The 15,773-nt window shown below is 35.9% G+C and overlaps 3 protein-coding genes across 4 annotated transcripts; 2 read left to right on the top strand and 1 right to left on the bottom strand.

The window, feature by feature from the left end:
* Nucleotides 1-970: 970 nt before the first annotated feature.
* LOC122274367 (vinorine synthase-like) lies at nt 971-2,878 on the top strand. The gene is made up of 4 exons (XM_043083410.1): nt 971-1,184; nt 1,643-1,776; nt 2,156-2,490; nt 2,580-2,878. The coding sequence occupies exons 1-4, from the start codon at nt 1,093-1,095 to the stop codon at nt 2,790-2,792; spliced, it is 774 nt and encodes a 257-aa protein (XP_042939344.1). The 5' UTR covers nt 971-1,092; the 3' UTR covers nt 2,793-2,878.
* Nucleotides 2,879-3,654: 776 nt separating this feature from the next.
* On the top strand, nt 3,655-8,145 carry LOC122318626 (pentatricopeptide repeat-containing protein At5g42310, chloroplastic). Of its 2 annotated transcripts, XR_006244886.1 has the most exons (5): nt 3,655-5,598; nt 6,420-6,572; nt 6,667-6,738; nt 7,402-7,590; nt 7,813-8,145. XR_006244886.1 is itself a non-coding variant. In XM_043136162.1 (4 exons), the coding sequence occupies exons 1-4, from the start codon at nt 3,850-3,852 to the stop codon at nt 7,519-7,521; spliced, it is 2,094 nt and encodes a 697-aa protein (XP_042992096.1). In that variant the 5' UTR covers nt 3,655-3,849; the 3' UTR covers nt 7,522-7,697. The 2 variants fall into 2 exon arrangements, 1 of the variants encoding a protein (XP_042992096.1); XM_043136162.1 differs by lacking the exon at nt 7,813-8,145 and having other exon boundaries at nt 7,402-7,697.
* Nucleotides 8,146-8,264: 119 nt separating this feature from the next.
* LOC122318627 (mast cell carboxypeptidase A-like) lies at nt 8,265-13,974 on the bottom strand. Its single transcript, XM_043136163.1, has 11 exons — nt 13,570-13,974; nt 12,638-12,695; nt 12,452-12,562; nt 12,098-12,235; nt 11,402-11,471; nt 11,260-11,315; nt 10,815-10,940; nt 9,505-9,644; nt 9,017-9,089; nt 8,857-8,931; nt 8,265-8,679 (listed from the first exon to the last, which is right to left on the bottom strand). Exons 1-11 carry the CDS (start codon nt 13,824-13,826, stop codon nt 8,359-8,361), a joined length of 1,425 nt encoding a protein of 474 aa, XP_042992097.1. The 5' UTR covers nt 13,827-13,974; the 3' UTR covers nt 8,265-8,358.
* Nucleotides 13,975-15,773: the final 1,799 nt, after the last annotated feature.

Here is a 15,773-nt window from a genome sequence, read left to right on the forward strand (position 1 = left end):
TAAGATGAGATATGGTTGGGCGATTTTGCAGAGAAAAGAGGCTTGGGCAAGAGAGAGGATCGAGTGAGAGAAGAAGAAGGGTTGAGGGAGAAGAGAGGCCTGGGCGATGGAGTGTCTCGAGTTGAAGAAGACGGATTGAGGGAGAAAGAGGTCTGGGTGAGGGAGAGGATCAAGTGGAAGAACTGGTGAAAGGGTACAAATTAACTGGATTTGCTACGTGGGTGTGTGGTGTGTGCTAGTGAATTGGGGGTTAAGTAGAGTTGCTTAAGAGACAACATGGATCTGCAAATATTCTAGAAGCATAGTGTAGTTTTGTGCTTAATGACATGCACGACATGCAACCAGCTACGTACTAATCATCATCTGGTTAATTAAACGATCGTGACAACTTAGGATCAACTTGCATTAAAAATTTCGCCAAAAAAAATAAAAATAAAAATAAAGCATTTTTAAATTTGATAAGAAGAGAGGAACATCAATTATTTGAATATATAGTTTTGTACGCTGGGCTTTTCTAAGTGTGGAGCATGGATATGTACGTGTTTGTGGCAGTCTCATTTGATTATCCTGTTCGATAAGAATTCGTTGTGATATTTTTTTGGATTTTCAATTAAAAAAAAATTATTCGGCCTAACCTGCTAATTAGAATTTACTATATATTAGCCATTGTATTGTATTTTTTTATTTTCATCTAAATAAAATCTTCTGAAAATTTATAGATGATGGCACCTAGTTGAACCACGTAAATTTTGTATAGTTTGTGATCAATTAATTCAACTTTTTGTTTTATTTTATTTTTTTCAAATCGTACCTAACAATTAGTTTAAGTATAAGATATATATTAGATTATAACGAGGACGCTCGCAAGGTAAAATGCTCAAATGATTGATGCATATTAAATTTGGCCAGTCGTATCACATGGAATGCACAATAATATTAGGAAGTGATCCAAAATTGTTGTCGTTGATGACTGGAATATATATTATGGCTTGTGCTTGGCCGGATGCGAGGCTATATAAACCTTAATATAGCTAGTGCAGAGATCATCCACCAGTGTATAGCGTGTCCTTGAAGGAAACCAGCTGATAAAAAATGGAGGTTGAAATTACTTCCAAAGAGTGCATCAAACCCTCTTCCTCAACACCCTCAAACTTGAAAACCCGCAATCTCTCCCTCTTGGACTAGTTGATGGCTCCAGTCTATTATCCCACCATCTTCTTCTATCATATCAATCAAAGCACAGATCATGCTATCGACGATATTGGCTCTTCTCAAAGATTACAACTGGAAAGATCAAGAACCATCGTTCTATTGATTGCAATGATGAGGGGGCATATTATTCAGTGGCCCGTGTAAATTGTGATCTTGTAGATTGCCTTAACCATCCTAATCTCTCATCCTTCCTTAAATTTATCCCTAGATGCCCTTTCTTACATGCCAACTACGGGAGATCATGTAGCTATGATACAAGTGAACAAGTTTGCATGCGGCACTGCCATTGGTCTTCTTGTTTGCCACATGATCGTGGATGGAAACGCCCTTAATTAAGTGTCTTTCTCAAATGTTGGGCCACCACAGCTCGTGAGGCCTATGGAGCTGTATCATGTCCTAATTTTGATGACCCATCAGTTTTCATACCAAGCGATGCATTGCCTCCAGCGATGGGTACCACCAATTTTTCCAAGCCTTTTCTCTATCCAAGTAAGCGTATTGCAAGGAGATTTGTGTTTGATGCATCAGCCATTACATCACTTACGGCCAAAACAAGCAGCTCAAGTGTGCAAAATGCAAATGTTGGGAATTTGAAACTTCCAAATTCACCCCTTTAATTAGGATCTACTATTTGCATAAATAACAAAAAAAAAAAAAAAGAAATAATAACAACACAATATATTTACGTAAAAACTCCTAAACAAGAGAAAAACTACCAGATCCAGAGAAGAAAAATTTACTATATAAAAAATTGTTACAATCACACAATTTTTATCCTCACCCCAAACACACCCACAAAGTTTCTCTACTAGCAAAATTTTAATTTTATACATATTTCTCTTTTACAAAAAGGCCAACAGAGGAATTTAATTAAAGTAAAAAATTACTAGATAAGTTTTCAACTAGTGTACTTAAACTAAGAGGCTACGCCTCTTATTTATAGGCCTAAGGCATTTGCTCTCCTTTACTTCCCATCCATGTGGGACTAAGAAGGAGCACGGCCAACAGCAAAACCCCACGAGAGTTGAGGTAGTCACTGCACTCCTAGATAAATGCATGAGGGCTGCCTCCAAGGCAGCATCCGGTATGCAGAGACCAGCTATTATTACACATGCAGTGAATTTGCGCCAAAGAGCGGTTACTCCACTCCGAGAAACTTTTATGGGAAACATTGTTTGGTCAGTTGGTGCATTGTGCATGCAGGGTGATCAAGAGACGGACTTACCTTTCGTGATTACAAATCTCAGAGAAGCAATAACGAAAATCGATGACGACTTTGTGAAAAACCTACAAGGTGATGGAGGGTTTCCAAATCTTTGAGAGATTATGAAAGTAAGGGAAGGGGCATTTGCCAGTGCAACAAGTAGTACAAGTCATGGGATGGATCTTGGTGTAACTTTGGTCTCTATGACATTGATTTTGGGTGGGGAAAGCCCGTGTGGATAGGCAACGTTGGTTTAAGCGAGGGTACTGAGAGTTGGATCCCAAATTTGATAGTGTTGATGGACACCAAAACCAGCGGTGGAATAGAAGCATGGGTGTGGTTGGACAAAGAAAACATGGTCATCCCAGTCCCATGAACTACACAATTCGTGTATTTCTCATCCATTCCATGTATATCATGGTTGTCCTACTTCCACGTTGCTAGCTGGTTTCATCATATCGATCAAACTAATAAATATATGTAAGACTGCATTAAGTCAAATTATTATTTAAACCATGAATGATTGAATATCTAAACAACATTCGACCTTCACAAAAAAATATGAAAAAATCTAAATAATTTTCTACTATTCACACAACCTCCAAGCACCATATTTTTTTTAATTTTTATTATTATTTTCTTTTATTAAATATTTAAGATATAGATAATGAATAGAAAATTTTAATTAATTTAAGAAGAATAGAATTTAATATTTTTTAAAAAAATATTAAAAAATTATAGCGTGTAGAAGTTGAGAAAGTTGATCAGTAACATTACTCAAAAAATATATCAACACCTATAAACAAATTTACTTCTTATAGTGACTGTTATTTTTTTATTTCAAAGAACCTCTAAATCATTATATAGTATTAAATTTTTTATTGAACGATGTTCCCTAGTATTTTTAAATTAATCAGAACTTTATAAAATTTAAAAAGAAAAACATAAACATGTGCAAGATGGCTATCGAATGATGTCTATTTCATTTTTTTTTTTTTAATTTTACACTGATTTAGTTATACAAAATTAATATATTTCATATTATATAATTATTACAATTTTTTTTTAAATTTATATATAAAATATAATAAATAATTTAATTTTTTTAAATTTGAAATAAAATTAATATTATAATAATATTTATTTCACTTCTGTCAAAACATCTCATGTTTACTCAACTCAAGTCAGTAACAAGACTAAGCTTTAAAATTCAGTTAAAAAAGAGAAATTATCGAGTCTTCACCACCTATTCTCTTCCTAGCGGTCTAGATTCTAGACCGACTCTACAAAAGATTTTTTCTCGTCCGCCACCAACTGAAAACATAGCGAAAGAACTGATAATCTCAAGCTCCTCTCCGAAGTGTGCAGCCTCCACTCTCTCCCTCTCTCTCTCTCTCTCTCTGTGTCTGTTAAAAGATTATCCCTTCACCAACATGTTTCTTCTGCCACCACCCCTTCCAAATCGTTTCCCTTCAGTTCCGCTAACTTTCACAACACAGTTCCGCCACCACCGCCACCGCCATATATTCCAACCTCCACTTTCCGTTACCGCCATCGTTACCGAAGCGTCCTCTTTCTCTGTTTCCTCGTCCAGACAACTTGATGACGGCGACGGCGACGACGAAAACGACATCAACAATCGCCGCTACGACTTCACTCCCCTCCTCGACTTCCTTTCTAACTCTCCCGATACCACCGGCAGTTCGGGTCCGGACCCTCCTATTTCACTTGACCCGACCGAGTTCCATCTCGCTGAGTCGTACCGGGCCGTGCCGGCACCCGTCTGGCACTCATTCCTAAAATCCCTCTGTTCCTCCTCCTCCTCCTCCATTGGACTGGCATACGCCGTCGTTTCATGGCTCCAGAAACACAACCTCTGCTTCTCCTACGAATTGCTCTACTCAATTCTCATCCACGCGCTTGGGCGCTCCGAGAAGCTCTACGAGGCGTTCTTGCTTTCCCAGAGACAATCCCTAACCCCGTTAACCTACAACGCCCTAATAGGCGCTTGTGCTCGCAACGACGACCTCGAAAAGGCGCTCAATCTCATGTCTCGCATGCGCCAAGACGGTTTCCCACCCGACTTCGTCAATTACAGCTTAATTATTCAGTCCCTTACGCGCACTAACAAAGCCGGCTCTCCGATTTTGCAGAAGCTTTATTCCGAGATCGAATGCGATAGGATCGAGCTCGATTGCCAGCTTCTGAATGACATTATCGTCGGTTTTGCGAACGCCGGTGACTCTGCGCGTGCCATGCATTTCCTAGCCAAGGCTCAGGCCAGCGGGTTGAGCGCTAAAACTGCAACTCTCGTTGCGCTTATATCTGCCTTGGGGAACTCGGGTCTCACCGTGGAGGCCGAGGCCATTTTCGAAGAAATAAGGGACTCCGGATTGAAGCCAAGGACTAGGGCTTACAACGCGCTTCTGAAAGCGTATGTGACAGCCGGTTCCTTGAAAGACGCCGAGTCGATCGTATCGGAGATGGAGAAGACAGGAGTTTTGCCGGATGAGCATACTTACAGTCTTCTTATCGATGCATATGCAAATGCAGGCCGGTGGGAAAGCGCGAGGATCGTCTTGAAAGAAATGGAGGCTTGCAATGTACAGCCTAATTCGTACGTGTTTAGTAGGATTTTAGCGAGTTATAGGGACAGAGGAGAATGGCAGAGATCCTTTCAGGTTTTGAAGGAAATGAAGAGTAGTGGAGTAACGCCGGATAGGCATTTTTACAATGTGATGATTGATACTTTTGGCAAGCACAATTGTCTTGATCATGCTGTGGCCACCTTCGATCGGATGCTCTCTGAGGGAATTGAGCCCGACACGGTTACATGGAACACGCTCATTGATTGTCATTGTAAGGCGGGGCGGCATGGTAGGGCGGAGGAGTTGTTTGAAGAAATGCAGGAGAAAGGATACTCGCCGTGTGCTACGACGTATAATATCATGATTAATTGTCTTGGGGACCAGGAGAGGTGGGAGGAAGTGAAGCGCTTGTTGGGGAAGATGCAGAGTCAAGGGTTGCTGCCAAATGTGGTGACTTACACCACTCTGGTTGATATTTATGGACAGTCGGGGAGGTTCGAGGATGCGATAGAGTGCTTAGAGGGCATGAAGTCTGCGGGATTAAGACCATCCTCGACAATGTACAATGCCTTGATTAATGCCTATGCGCAAAGGGTACGTATGTTGTTGCCTTTATATCTATTTGCAATTTTATTGTACATTCATCCTCAAGGCCTCAACCAATTGCTTTTAGTGAATAGGTGTTCTATAAGCAGATGCTCGGGTGAAACTTTACATTTATACTAATCTACAAAATGAATGTAATGTAATTAGCAAGATGCTGTAATATATGGAGAAAAGTTCTCCTCGTGCTTATTTTTTGGTTCTTGGTTCCTCATCTGTTCTATTCTCTTCTAAAAAAATTTCAACCTTGTGCTCGACACCACTCCTATTTATGGAGCCAAGATTGCGTATCATTTCAGGTGATCATTGGCACATTATGCATTAGATTATTATGTAAATTAAATCATGGGATGGGTTAATTATACTTTATTGTCATATTTTTCCAGTCATAATTAGTAGAACCTAAGTGTCTTGTGGCTGTGTACCTTTTGGATCTCATGAATTTTCATTATCGATCATGTTCCTTACCCTCCTGAACAAGCTGTCCTCACTTTGGTTTTGGCTCAATGCACCAGTGGTATATGTGGGATGCTACTTGACAGCGTACAATATCACCAAAGCTTTAAGGCAACAGTTTTGGCATAATTCATTGAAATGAGAAGAATCTCTCATACAAGAGAATCCCCTCCCTGCCAAAAAAATCTGTGCTTGTATTTGGAGCAACAAGTCTTATGTCTCTGAGAGAATATGTTTATTTTTGTTTTTGTATCATCTGATTGCAAATCTGATGATTGCTTATTTTAAAAAAAAAAAAAGCAAATATGATTGTTTCTTGAGATGCATTTGTAATCTCTGGTTCCAATTTTTGACAGGGTTTGTCTGAGGAAGCAATAAAAGCATTTAGGGTCATGAGAGCAGATGGCCTGAAGCCTAGTCTTTTAGCTCTCAATTCATTAATAAATGCATTTGGTGAGGATAGAAGGGATGTTGAAGCCTTTGCTGTGTTGCAGTACATGAAAGAAAATGTATGTTACCAATCTATTGCTTTTACCCGACAAATATTTTGAAGTATTACTTGTTTTACCATCTTACGGCATTTCCTTTGGAATCTCCTTGCAGGACTTGAAACCAGATGTGGTCACCTATACTACGCTTATGAAAGCTCTGATTCGTGTTGATAAATATCATAAGGTATAGATTGATTATAGTGTTTAAAAGCATAAAAGAGGAACCCTGGCCACCTTTTATGACAAATGGTCCTCTGTATTTTTCATGTGTGTTGGTAAGTTGGACTTGGGTGCCTCCTGCCATTACTTGTGGCAGTGAGAGTAATCTGCCACAAGTAATGGCAGGAGGCACCCGTGCACAGTTTTTCCTTTGTCTTTTAGCATTTCTAGCTTAGTTATTGGGGTAGGGATTGACTACTGCACATGAAAGATTAGAAAATGATAATGTAAAAGTTATTTTTGTACATGGGAAAAGATTATAGAACCAAGAACTGTTACTCTGTAAGCAACATGTAGGACTTAAGTGTAATATTTTTTCCCACAAACAATATGCAGGCAGTCACCATGGTATTATTAGGGTTTTTAGCATTTTTACCAAGCCCCAATTTTGACCAAATTTCCTATTAACATTTGAGGTATATATTAATTAGGTTAGATGTACTGTATTTTTAGAATGTCTAGGTATCATACACATTACTGCATTCTTATTCCGTTCGGTATGACTTACTCTGGTCTTGCAATGCCTCATAGAATTACCAGGCTGAGAACTTCAAGATAAAGGAGATTTGGCATTGTATATATGCTTTTTTGCTTTTGTACGTGTTAAGTTATTTTGTTCACATATCAGGTTCCTTCTGTGTACGAGGAAATGATTTTGTCTGGGTGCACCCCAGATAGGAAAGCCAGAGCAATGTTACGGTCCGCTCTTAGATATATGAAGCAGACATTGAAGTCAATAAAATCATAGTATATGGGGCCACACAGCCAAAGAAATGTACAGGGCTATCGTGTTTGTTCCATTAGTTATCTATTTGAGGTTAGTGGTCAGTCTTCAGCCTGATATTTCAACAAGACGTACTGTTGTATGATGCAGAAAGTTCCAGTGTTATTGAGGAAATCATGATGTTATGTTTTAATTTTTAATCCTGCAGTATTGTTATCATCTTTATAATGCATGCTATACTTTCAAGTCGGGTTCAAATACACCATTCTCTCCCATACCAAGTTGTACTTTTTGTTGGTTCAAATGGTTTTGCAGGCGATATTGATTCATGCACGATCGTTGCCAGAAAGGGATTCAGGTATGGGGCAAATGAGTAGGAATGCAAATGCAGACCAAAGCCTGGCATCAAAACACCCAAATACGTGAAGATGCATACCATTCCTCAGAAGCATAAGATAATACATCTTTACCTGTGTGCCGAATATAGTGTTTAACCATCTATACTTGTGGCAGATGATAGAGAGAGGAATGATAGAAAAGCCTTAAAGACTAGTTTCCTATTTTGTTTTTGTTGTGTGAAGGCATGAACAAAAATAATGTCATAAATCTTATTAATTCAATTCAATGGTCATAAATTTTTTTCCTCCAGTTTCTCGTTATAAACTAGAAAATCAGACTTCTGGGTCAACTGGCGAAAAATGCAGATTTTAGTTGCCTTGGCAAACCATATAAGATTCGAATCATAAACAGCATTTACCACAGGCTCATGACAGAAGGGGTAAAAGAATATTTATAGTCTATAGACTATAGTAACATACAACACTCTGCGTGCCTTTCACCAGGGTGAAAAGAAAATATATATCAGATGGGAATGCCAGTAATAACTTGTCTAGTGGACTTGCTTTTTGAAATTCTGGCACAGAACATGAACATCAATAATACTGAGGATAATAAAAAGAGCCTGAAATACGTTCTAATCTCTTGGATCCCAAGCTCAAGCACTTCCATCTTCTTCCCATATCTGCTACTCCTCTTCATCAAGTAACCATCCAGATAGTCATCGATGGATACCCACTTGGCCAAGTTCGACACAGGCAGTACCTTTGGATTGACTTCACCAAGTAGCCGTGGTCCCACTTTGAATATAGTGAAAAAAGCAGCAGACCAGTCGTTGAGAACTCTCTGAAACCCGAAAGAAGATATAGTTACAGAAATACGAGCCTATTAATTTAGTTCTTAAACAACTCTATATTTCCTCAAAAAATTGATACTTATGTCCAGCAAACATGAAAAGGAAAATATTATGCAGTTCATAATCAAAAGCAACGAAAAGACAAGGAGCAATCCGTGCTGACATACATTGAACGTAGTGAGGTCGGTGGGATTGAACATTTTGAAGCAGTCGTTAGATGAGGCAGCTCTGTTTCCATATATCTGTCAGTCAATGCAAACAAATAAAGATGTGAAAGGGTCAAATTGCTGTAAGCAACTACAGAATGAGGGATCTGATTTCACAAACCTCAAATGTAAAAGCCATGGGCACCTTTACAACGTCGTAAATGAAATCTGTTGCGGTCCCATGTGCCAAATACCTAAAATTAAAGCAAGTTCAAACTTGTTGAAAGATGTAATAACAACTCGAAACATGGTAGACTTTCCATCTTCCTAACCGGCCCTTTAGACCTGACGAAGAGGAGCACTATCATGCACAATCACAATGTGCCAGATACCTCAATTTAAGCAAACAATAAACTTGTGGAACATGTGATGGAGAGGTAATATTTGTACCACTCCCCATGGCTCCTCTAAAACTGCTGAATATCAGCACTATTTTGCATCAAGGCCATGCATTTTGAATCTCATATTCTCGTGTAAGAATGGAAGATAAATTGTTTCTACCATCCTCATAGTCAGATTCTTAATTAGCTATATATGAGCATTAATTCTTCACTAACTGATGGAATGTTTTTGTGATGACCATTGTTTCCAACTGTAGGAAATACTAACCCTACAGAGCCTCCACCAGATCCAATCACGCAATGCTTTTGGCAATGAAGATGGTTCACCTCTTCAAGCAACAACTTCATCTGATGTGTAGGAAGTCCGTAAGGTGTAGTGTTTTTATGGTCATACGGCATAAAGAGAGCCTGCATGAACAAGCAACTTATGAAGTCTGTCATATGCAAAGTATATCATGAGCAGAACACGAGGTAATTGAGAAGGAATAAGAAAACAATTCCATGACACTGTAACCATTGCATTTAAATTTACAGAAACTCAGGAGTGTGTTTGGTTCCCCTATAAAATCCACGGTTCCACTGACTGCATTAAACAAGCACGACCGTAAATAGGCACAAATGCAGAGGAACTCTTTCATCCAAGTAATTGTTGATTTTAAGCCTCAGGGATTAACTTATTTCCGCCATATCAGGTAATCATAAAGTCAACCAATGGAAAGATAATTAGCCTTTTTTCTTTCCTAAATAAATTTTTAACGTATCTCAAAACATGCAATACCTGAAAGGAGCATTAGGAAAACCAAATCACCCCCATCTGGGCTAAAACTGTATCAGGCTAAAAAGACTATGGGTGGGAATATCACGAAGCTGAGCAGGGGACAAGTCAAGCAGTTAATCATTAGTTTGAACCCAACTTTGTAAAACTTACATCAAGCAAGAAACAATACCACAATCAGACCAATTACAACTAGCCCTATTTGACCCTGCCTATATAAACTTGACCAAGCATGACCTAGTTAACAAGCATATAAAAGGCCACTCTCATTCTGACCAAGCTGATTTCAATCTCAACCAACTTTTAGTCGTGATTCACATAAATAACAACCGCGTTGGCTAATTAAAAAGGACAAAAAAACTATTGACAACCCTTGCACATGAAGCCAATATCATACACACAATTTGGCTTCTCCAGGATGATAACAAGGCCAAACAAACCGTTCCTTGGCCACCTTGAGTTTTTTATGAGCCATTAAAGAAAAAAAATCCTTGATTCCAAATTAAAGTACAAAATATAACCTCTTTTCCTTGAAAGATGGCATCGCCCAACCAAATGACAAAATCAACGACAAAGTTAACCTATAAATAGTTTCTAATCCATTTGAATGTAAGATCCTGCACTTTTAAATAAGAAACTTGGGTAGACTGATGATATATATATTATAGGTAAAAGTATCTTTATTAATACGTGTGACTGATGATATATTAAAATAATACATAAAAATTTAAGAAAAAATTACATTAGCACAAGAGTTTAAAAGGCAAATGACCTGAGCAGTCGACAACAGCCAAAAATATTACCTCCATTCCAGAGTGCACATTAACCCATACATGTGGATCAAAAGACAAGGCAAGTTTCCGCATAATTTGAGTTTCAGGCTCACTAAAAGGAGCAGTTCCAGGATTTTCCTCATACGGATCATAATCCTGAAATTGGAGACCAAGAAAAATAAGAAAGACTATCAGAATAACAAAACACTGAATAGGACAGTTTAATGGTAAGGTGTTACATGCATGCCAGTGCACAGAAGATGCAGATGTATAAATGATTAAACCTAAAGCCACATCCAACTGGGTAAAGTGTTCTGTAAATCAATTTTAAAGAGGGCAAAATCTGAGCATAATTATCAAATTAATGCATCATCACCAACAAGTTTAAAAGATGTATGCAAACGTACAATGCAATAAACGGTACCCAGCATAATTTATATAGCATGATTAAAGTGTCAAAATAATAGGGATGTACCTTTTCCTTCTTGCCCCAATCTACACTCCAATTTCGGTTGAGATCAACTCCTCTCCCTGCAACAAAATTTCAAACTAAAGCATTTCAACACCACCCCAAGTCGTCATCTAATTTTGAATCAAGAAAAATTCAAGTGCATGACCATTCCTCCGCTCACAAAGATCTCCGGCTTCAACAAGTTTGCGGCCATTCAAATTTTCCATTGGCACTACCTGGCAGATCATAAGATATCAGCATCACAAAAATACCAAGATTCCTCACAGCACTTCCCTAAAAATGGCAAAGAAATTAGATGGCCTATCTGACAATTTAAATTTATTCGCTAGAAAACATGTCGGTCACATATCTGGCAATTTAAATCTTTTCCATACAAAACATGTCCTTTTACCACTGCAACAATGCTGTAATCGAGCTGCCCAGGGATTTCAGTCCTACTGAATGTAGATTAAAGTTGAGATATCATTCAAAGAAATTAACATAAAGTACTTAATGATCAACTACTTATTAATGAACAATCAAGTATTTAAGTTTTAAGTATATAAACATAAGAACCATGAGAGGATATATTATCTCTGAGTAATCTACTTTGAGACTTTTTTTTTCCCCCTACTTTGAGACTTATATACTGACATGAGCACTGAAAGCTATCCAGTTCACTCGGTGGGTTTGACTGCCACAACAGTTCACTTGGTAAGCTTGCATATAGGCAATCTTTGTTCATAAGTTAGTAACTTAAACATTTGATTAATCAAAGCCCAACACATAAAACAATCTGATTTACTCAGTAGAAGCAAAATGCAGCTACAACAAACTGTTCCAGAAATTTAATAGGCAGTACCTTTATGACAAGCTTGTCAAGGATACTATTTAGTGAAGCTGGGCTCACGTTGGGTAGAAACTGTTCTTCACTTAATATTGACAAAATCCGAAAAGCAAGTTCAGATGTAATGAGTTCCCTTCCATGCTGTCCAAAACTCTGGAAGACAAGGAATTATCTGTCAAAACACCAGAAATCACAAATCTGAGATAATCTATCCAGAATCCACTTCAAGATTTCCAAAGTACATTTTTATTTGTTTCTAAGATCGTACTATACCCTTAGAAACTGGACAAAATAAAGGCCAAACAAGCAACTGCTTAGCTACTTAAAAAAAATTGTTAAAAGGCTCCACTACTTGAACAGAAAACTTACAAGAAGGATCCGAAACTTTGACCCATCATCATTCCCTCTCCCTCCCCGGCAATATGTAACCACTGAGATCTCAGCCTGATAGCCTTTATTTCTAGATTTAACTGTTTCAATCTGTCAAAGACATAACCAATCAGAAAATAAAGACCAAGCATAATGGCTAATTCAGGTGAATCATAGACAACCTACATTGAGTTTGCCCGGGTGACGCTGGACCAAAGCCTTTATCTGCTCCATCAAATCGCTACTACAAATGTTAAAAGAAAAAAACAGAAAGAGAAAAATCATAATCATAATTTTCAGGTTAGGCATTATCCCAAAAGCTTAAGCCGAAGAAAGATAACAATCATATATGGATAAACCCGATAAGAATGGATAAGAAGGTGGTCAGTTCCTAACACACATCATTGATTTTTGCATCTTTTGGTAACATATACTCGAGTAACATGGGAAGTGAGATGAGACATCTCATCTCAAAACTTTTCATAATTTACTTCCCAAACATTACTCAAACATATAACATTTTTTAATTTCAAATCATCAAATTTTTTAGCTAATTATTACAACTTTTCCAAACTTTCAAACGAAACACAAAAAACAAAACAACTTTTTCAAATTTCAAAACAAAAATAATATTAACACAATTTTTAAACTTTATAATATTTTTACTTCTTCTCTCATTTCTCAAAATCTAACAAAAACATCTTAACTCAAGTCATTTCACTACTATCCACAAACTATTTCACTATTATTCTCAAAATTCACATTTCATCTCATTATCCATACATGCCCTAAATATATGGAAAACGAAAAGTCCACGCATGGAAGGTTTCAGTTTCCAACAATTCTCAACAGAGCATAGTTAATAACTGAGATCCAGACAAAAATTTACAAATTCAACAAAAAAGTAAACAATCTTGACATGTAAACCATGGGAACTTTTTCCAGGATTAAAACAAAAATATATAAGTTTGATCAAATCCAACAACCAATTCAACAAAGTCCGGTCTTTTTTAACCTGTAACTTCTCAAGAAACGAAGAACACAAACATATATTTTGAAATATAGAACTTATCCCAGCAAGAAAAGAGAGTCAAAAACAGGGTTTCATTAGGAATCACCTGGAATGGTAGAGATCGCGGTCGATAGGTGTCGAAGACGTTAGGTTGGGATTATTATTCCCATTAACGACGACTAAGAAAACCGCGTCTTGCAGGAAAGCAAAGAAGCAGAAGCTGATTGAGAGAGAAGATGAGAGAGACAGAAGCCGAGGACCACGACCCATGACGAGAGAAACAGTACTAAAACAAGAAGAAGAAGGAGAAGCCGAAGAAAAAGCTTCCGTTCTGTGTTTCATTTCATTTATATTCCCTCTCATTCAATGTTTGGATGTGTGGAAAAACATTTATGGAATCTGGACCGTGAAAAGTTGGGGAGAGAATGTGTGGACTCGCCAGTTTTTGTTGTCTCGGAAGGTTTCCACGCCGGATTAGGAAAGGTCGGTAACGCGTTGTGATCTCCTCAAGATTTTGATGATCTAATGACGCACATGCCTTTAGGCTTCTGCCCATTTGGGGATGTAGGGCCTCTTTTTAAAAAATTAAAAAATATAAATAAATTTATAAATTGATGTAATTTAATATGATATATTAGATTATAAAATTAATTTTATTATAAAATAAATTTAATTAATTTTTTAAATTAATATTAATTTATAAATTTATTTTATATAATCTATTTAATTTTTTTTTTTTTTTAAATTTTCAATCCAACCTATTCGTCGGTGATTTGTCATGCTATTACTCTGTAGAAGTATCTAAAATAAAAAAGTACAAATCTTCCTACCATAATTTCATTTTAAACTCTGAATTATCAAAATTATTTATATATTTCACTGACCCTCTAAACTTTCTCCTTTTACTTTAGAAATGATATTAGAGGCCGTGAAAAACATAAATATTGTACAAATTTTTTTTTAAAAAATAAGTAAATAAGGAATTTACATTAAAAAAAATTAATAATATATCAGTCTTTTTTGAAAAGATTATATAATACTTACGTAAATTATAACTGTATCTAATATTACTTGTCGTTAAAAAGACAAAATAAATAAAAAGAAATTAGGAATATAGTAGGATTATTCTTCAACATATATCTTATTTAAGCGGTTAAGTCATGGTTTCATCATTCAGTAATGATTGATATAACAATTTTTTTTAAAAAAAATGATAAATATAGAGATAATTTTTTATAATATTGTATACAATAATATTTTAAAATGAGAGGTATTTTTATAAAATATGTTATAAAAATAATATCATTTTATAAAAATATTATTATTTTATAAAATGTATTGTATAAATATTATTATTTCTTTTTAAGTATGGTTGAAATAAAAAATGATTACACTTAATTAATTAATTAAATCCGTAATTATAGCAATATCAGAGTTGATGTCATGCTGAGTGCATAACAAATAAATGTTGGATGATGTAAAGTCTACAATGTGATCGAAAGTAGGTACATACTTAGGATGTGGCGTAAAATGTTGTGAAAGTGATGCGAGTTTATCCTTTTTCATTGAAGAATAATACAGATGCAAAAATGTGGGATTAATCAAAAGAAAAATGTTTATCCCATCGAGTAAAGCAATTGAGAGAGATTACCAATGATATTTTTTTATTTAAAGATTAAAGAAGTATTTTTAAATAAATTTATGATTTTTTTAAAAAAATAATATTTAAAATGATTTAAAAATTGCTTGAAAAAAAAAACAAAATAAAAAAAATACATTTTACACTTCTTGGTAGAAACTCTTGAGACCCCTGTCGATGACCCTAGCAGTCCTCTAATCAAAGTGGAATTGTTTTGGGAAGGTACGTATGTCTAACAAATTTTTACAGGAAGTCTTAAGTATATTATATATGCTTAAATATATGTTTAAATAGAAAGATAAAAATAATAAATTATCTATTAATTAATTAAATGAAGCTATGTTGTAAAAGACTTTCCTACCAGTGGTGGAACCACATGCGTTGAAATATAGAAAATAAAAATAAAAATACACCTTTATTTTTATTTATAATTTTATAAATATAAAAAATAGCCCATCAAAGAATTTTATAATCTCTATTTATTCTATAAAATTATAATATATTTAGAAATGTCTTTTCAATTTTTTTTTCTATAGTTTCAAAATTTTATATAATTCCTATATATTATTTATTTTTAAGAGTGTGGTCTCACCAAAATTAAATCAAAACAAAGTTTAGGAGAAATAATAAACTTACTAATATGGATCACAAAGGTTTTTGTTATACAATAT

This window comes from Carya illinoinensis, chromosome 8 (genome assembly GCF_018687715.1).
Source record: "Carya illinoinensis cultivar Pawnee chromosome 8, C.illinoinensisPawnee_v1, whole genome shotgun sequence".
In the NCBI taxonomy this organism is placed as follows: Eukaryota; Viridiplantae; Streptophyta; class Magnoliopsida; order Fagales; family Juglandaceae; genus Carya; species Carya illinoinensis.

Bases quoted from the DNA above. Each gene is read 5' to 3' on its own strand.
- LOC122274367 (XM_043083410.1), top strand. From the start codon at position 1,093: ATGGAGGTTGAAATTACTTCCAAAGAGTGCATCAAACCCTCTTCCTCA. The intron at 1,185-1,642 runs GTTGATGGCTCC...TTTCATACCAAG, and splicing joins AATCTCTCCCTCTTGGACTA to CGATGCATTGCCTCCAGCGA. The intron at 2,491-2,579 runs GTGAAAAACCTA...TGCAACAAGTAG, and splicing joins CGAAAATCGATGACGACTTT to TACAAGTCATGGGATGGATC.
- LOC122318626 (XM_043136162.1), top strand. From the start codon at position 3,850: ATGTTTCTTCTGCCACCACCCCTTCCAAATCGTTTCCCTTCAGTTCCG. The intron at 5,599-6,419 runs GTACGTATGTTG...AATTTTTGACAG, and splicing joins TTAATGCCTATGCGCAAAGG to GGTTTGTCTGAGGAAGCAAT. The intron at 6,739-7,401 runs GTATAGATTGAT...TTCACATATCAG, and splicing joins GTGTTGATAAATATCATAAG to GTTCCTTCTGTGTACGAGGA.
- LOC122318627 (XM_043136163.1), bottom strand. From the start codon at position 13,826: ATGAGAGGGAATATAAATGAAATGAAACACAGAACGGAAGCTTTTTCT. The intron at 12,236-12,451 runs GTAAGTTTTCTG...CTTGTCTTCCAG, and splicing joins CAAAGTTTCGGATCCTTCTT to AGTTTTGGACAGCATGGAAG. The intron at 11,472-12,097 runs GTACTGCCTATT...ATGATCTGCCAG, and splicing joins TTGACAAGCTTGTCATAAAG to GTAGTGCCAATGGAAAATTT.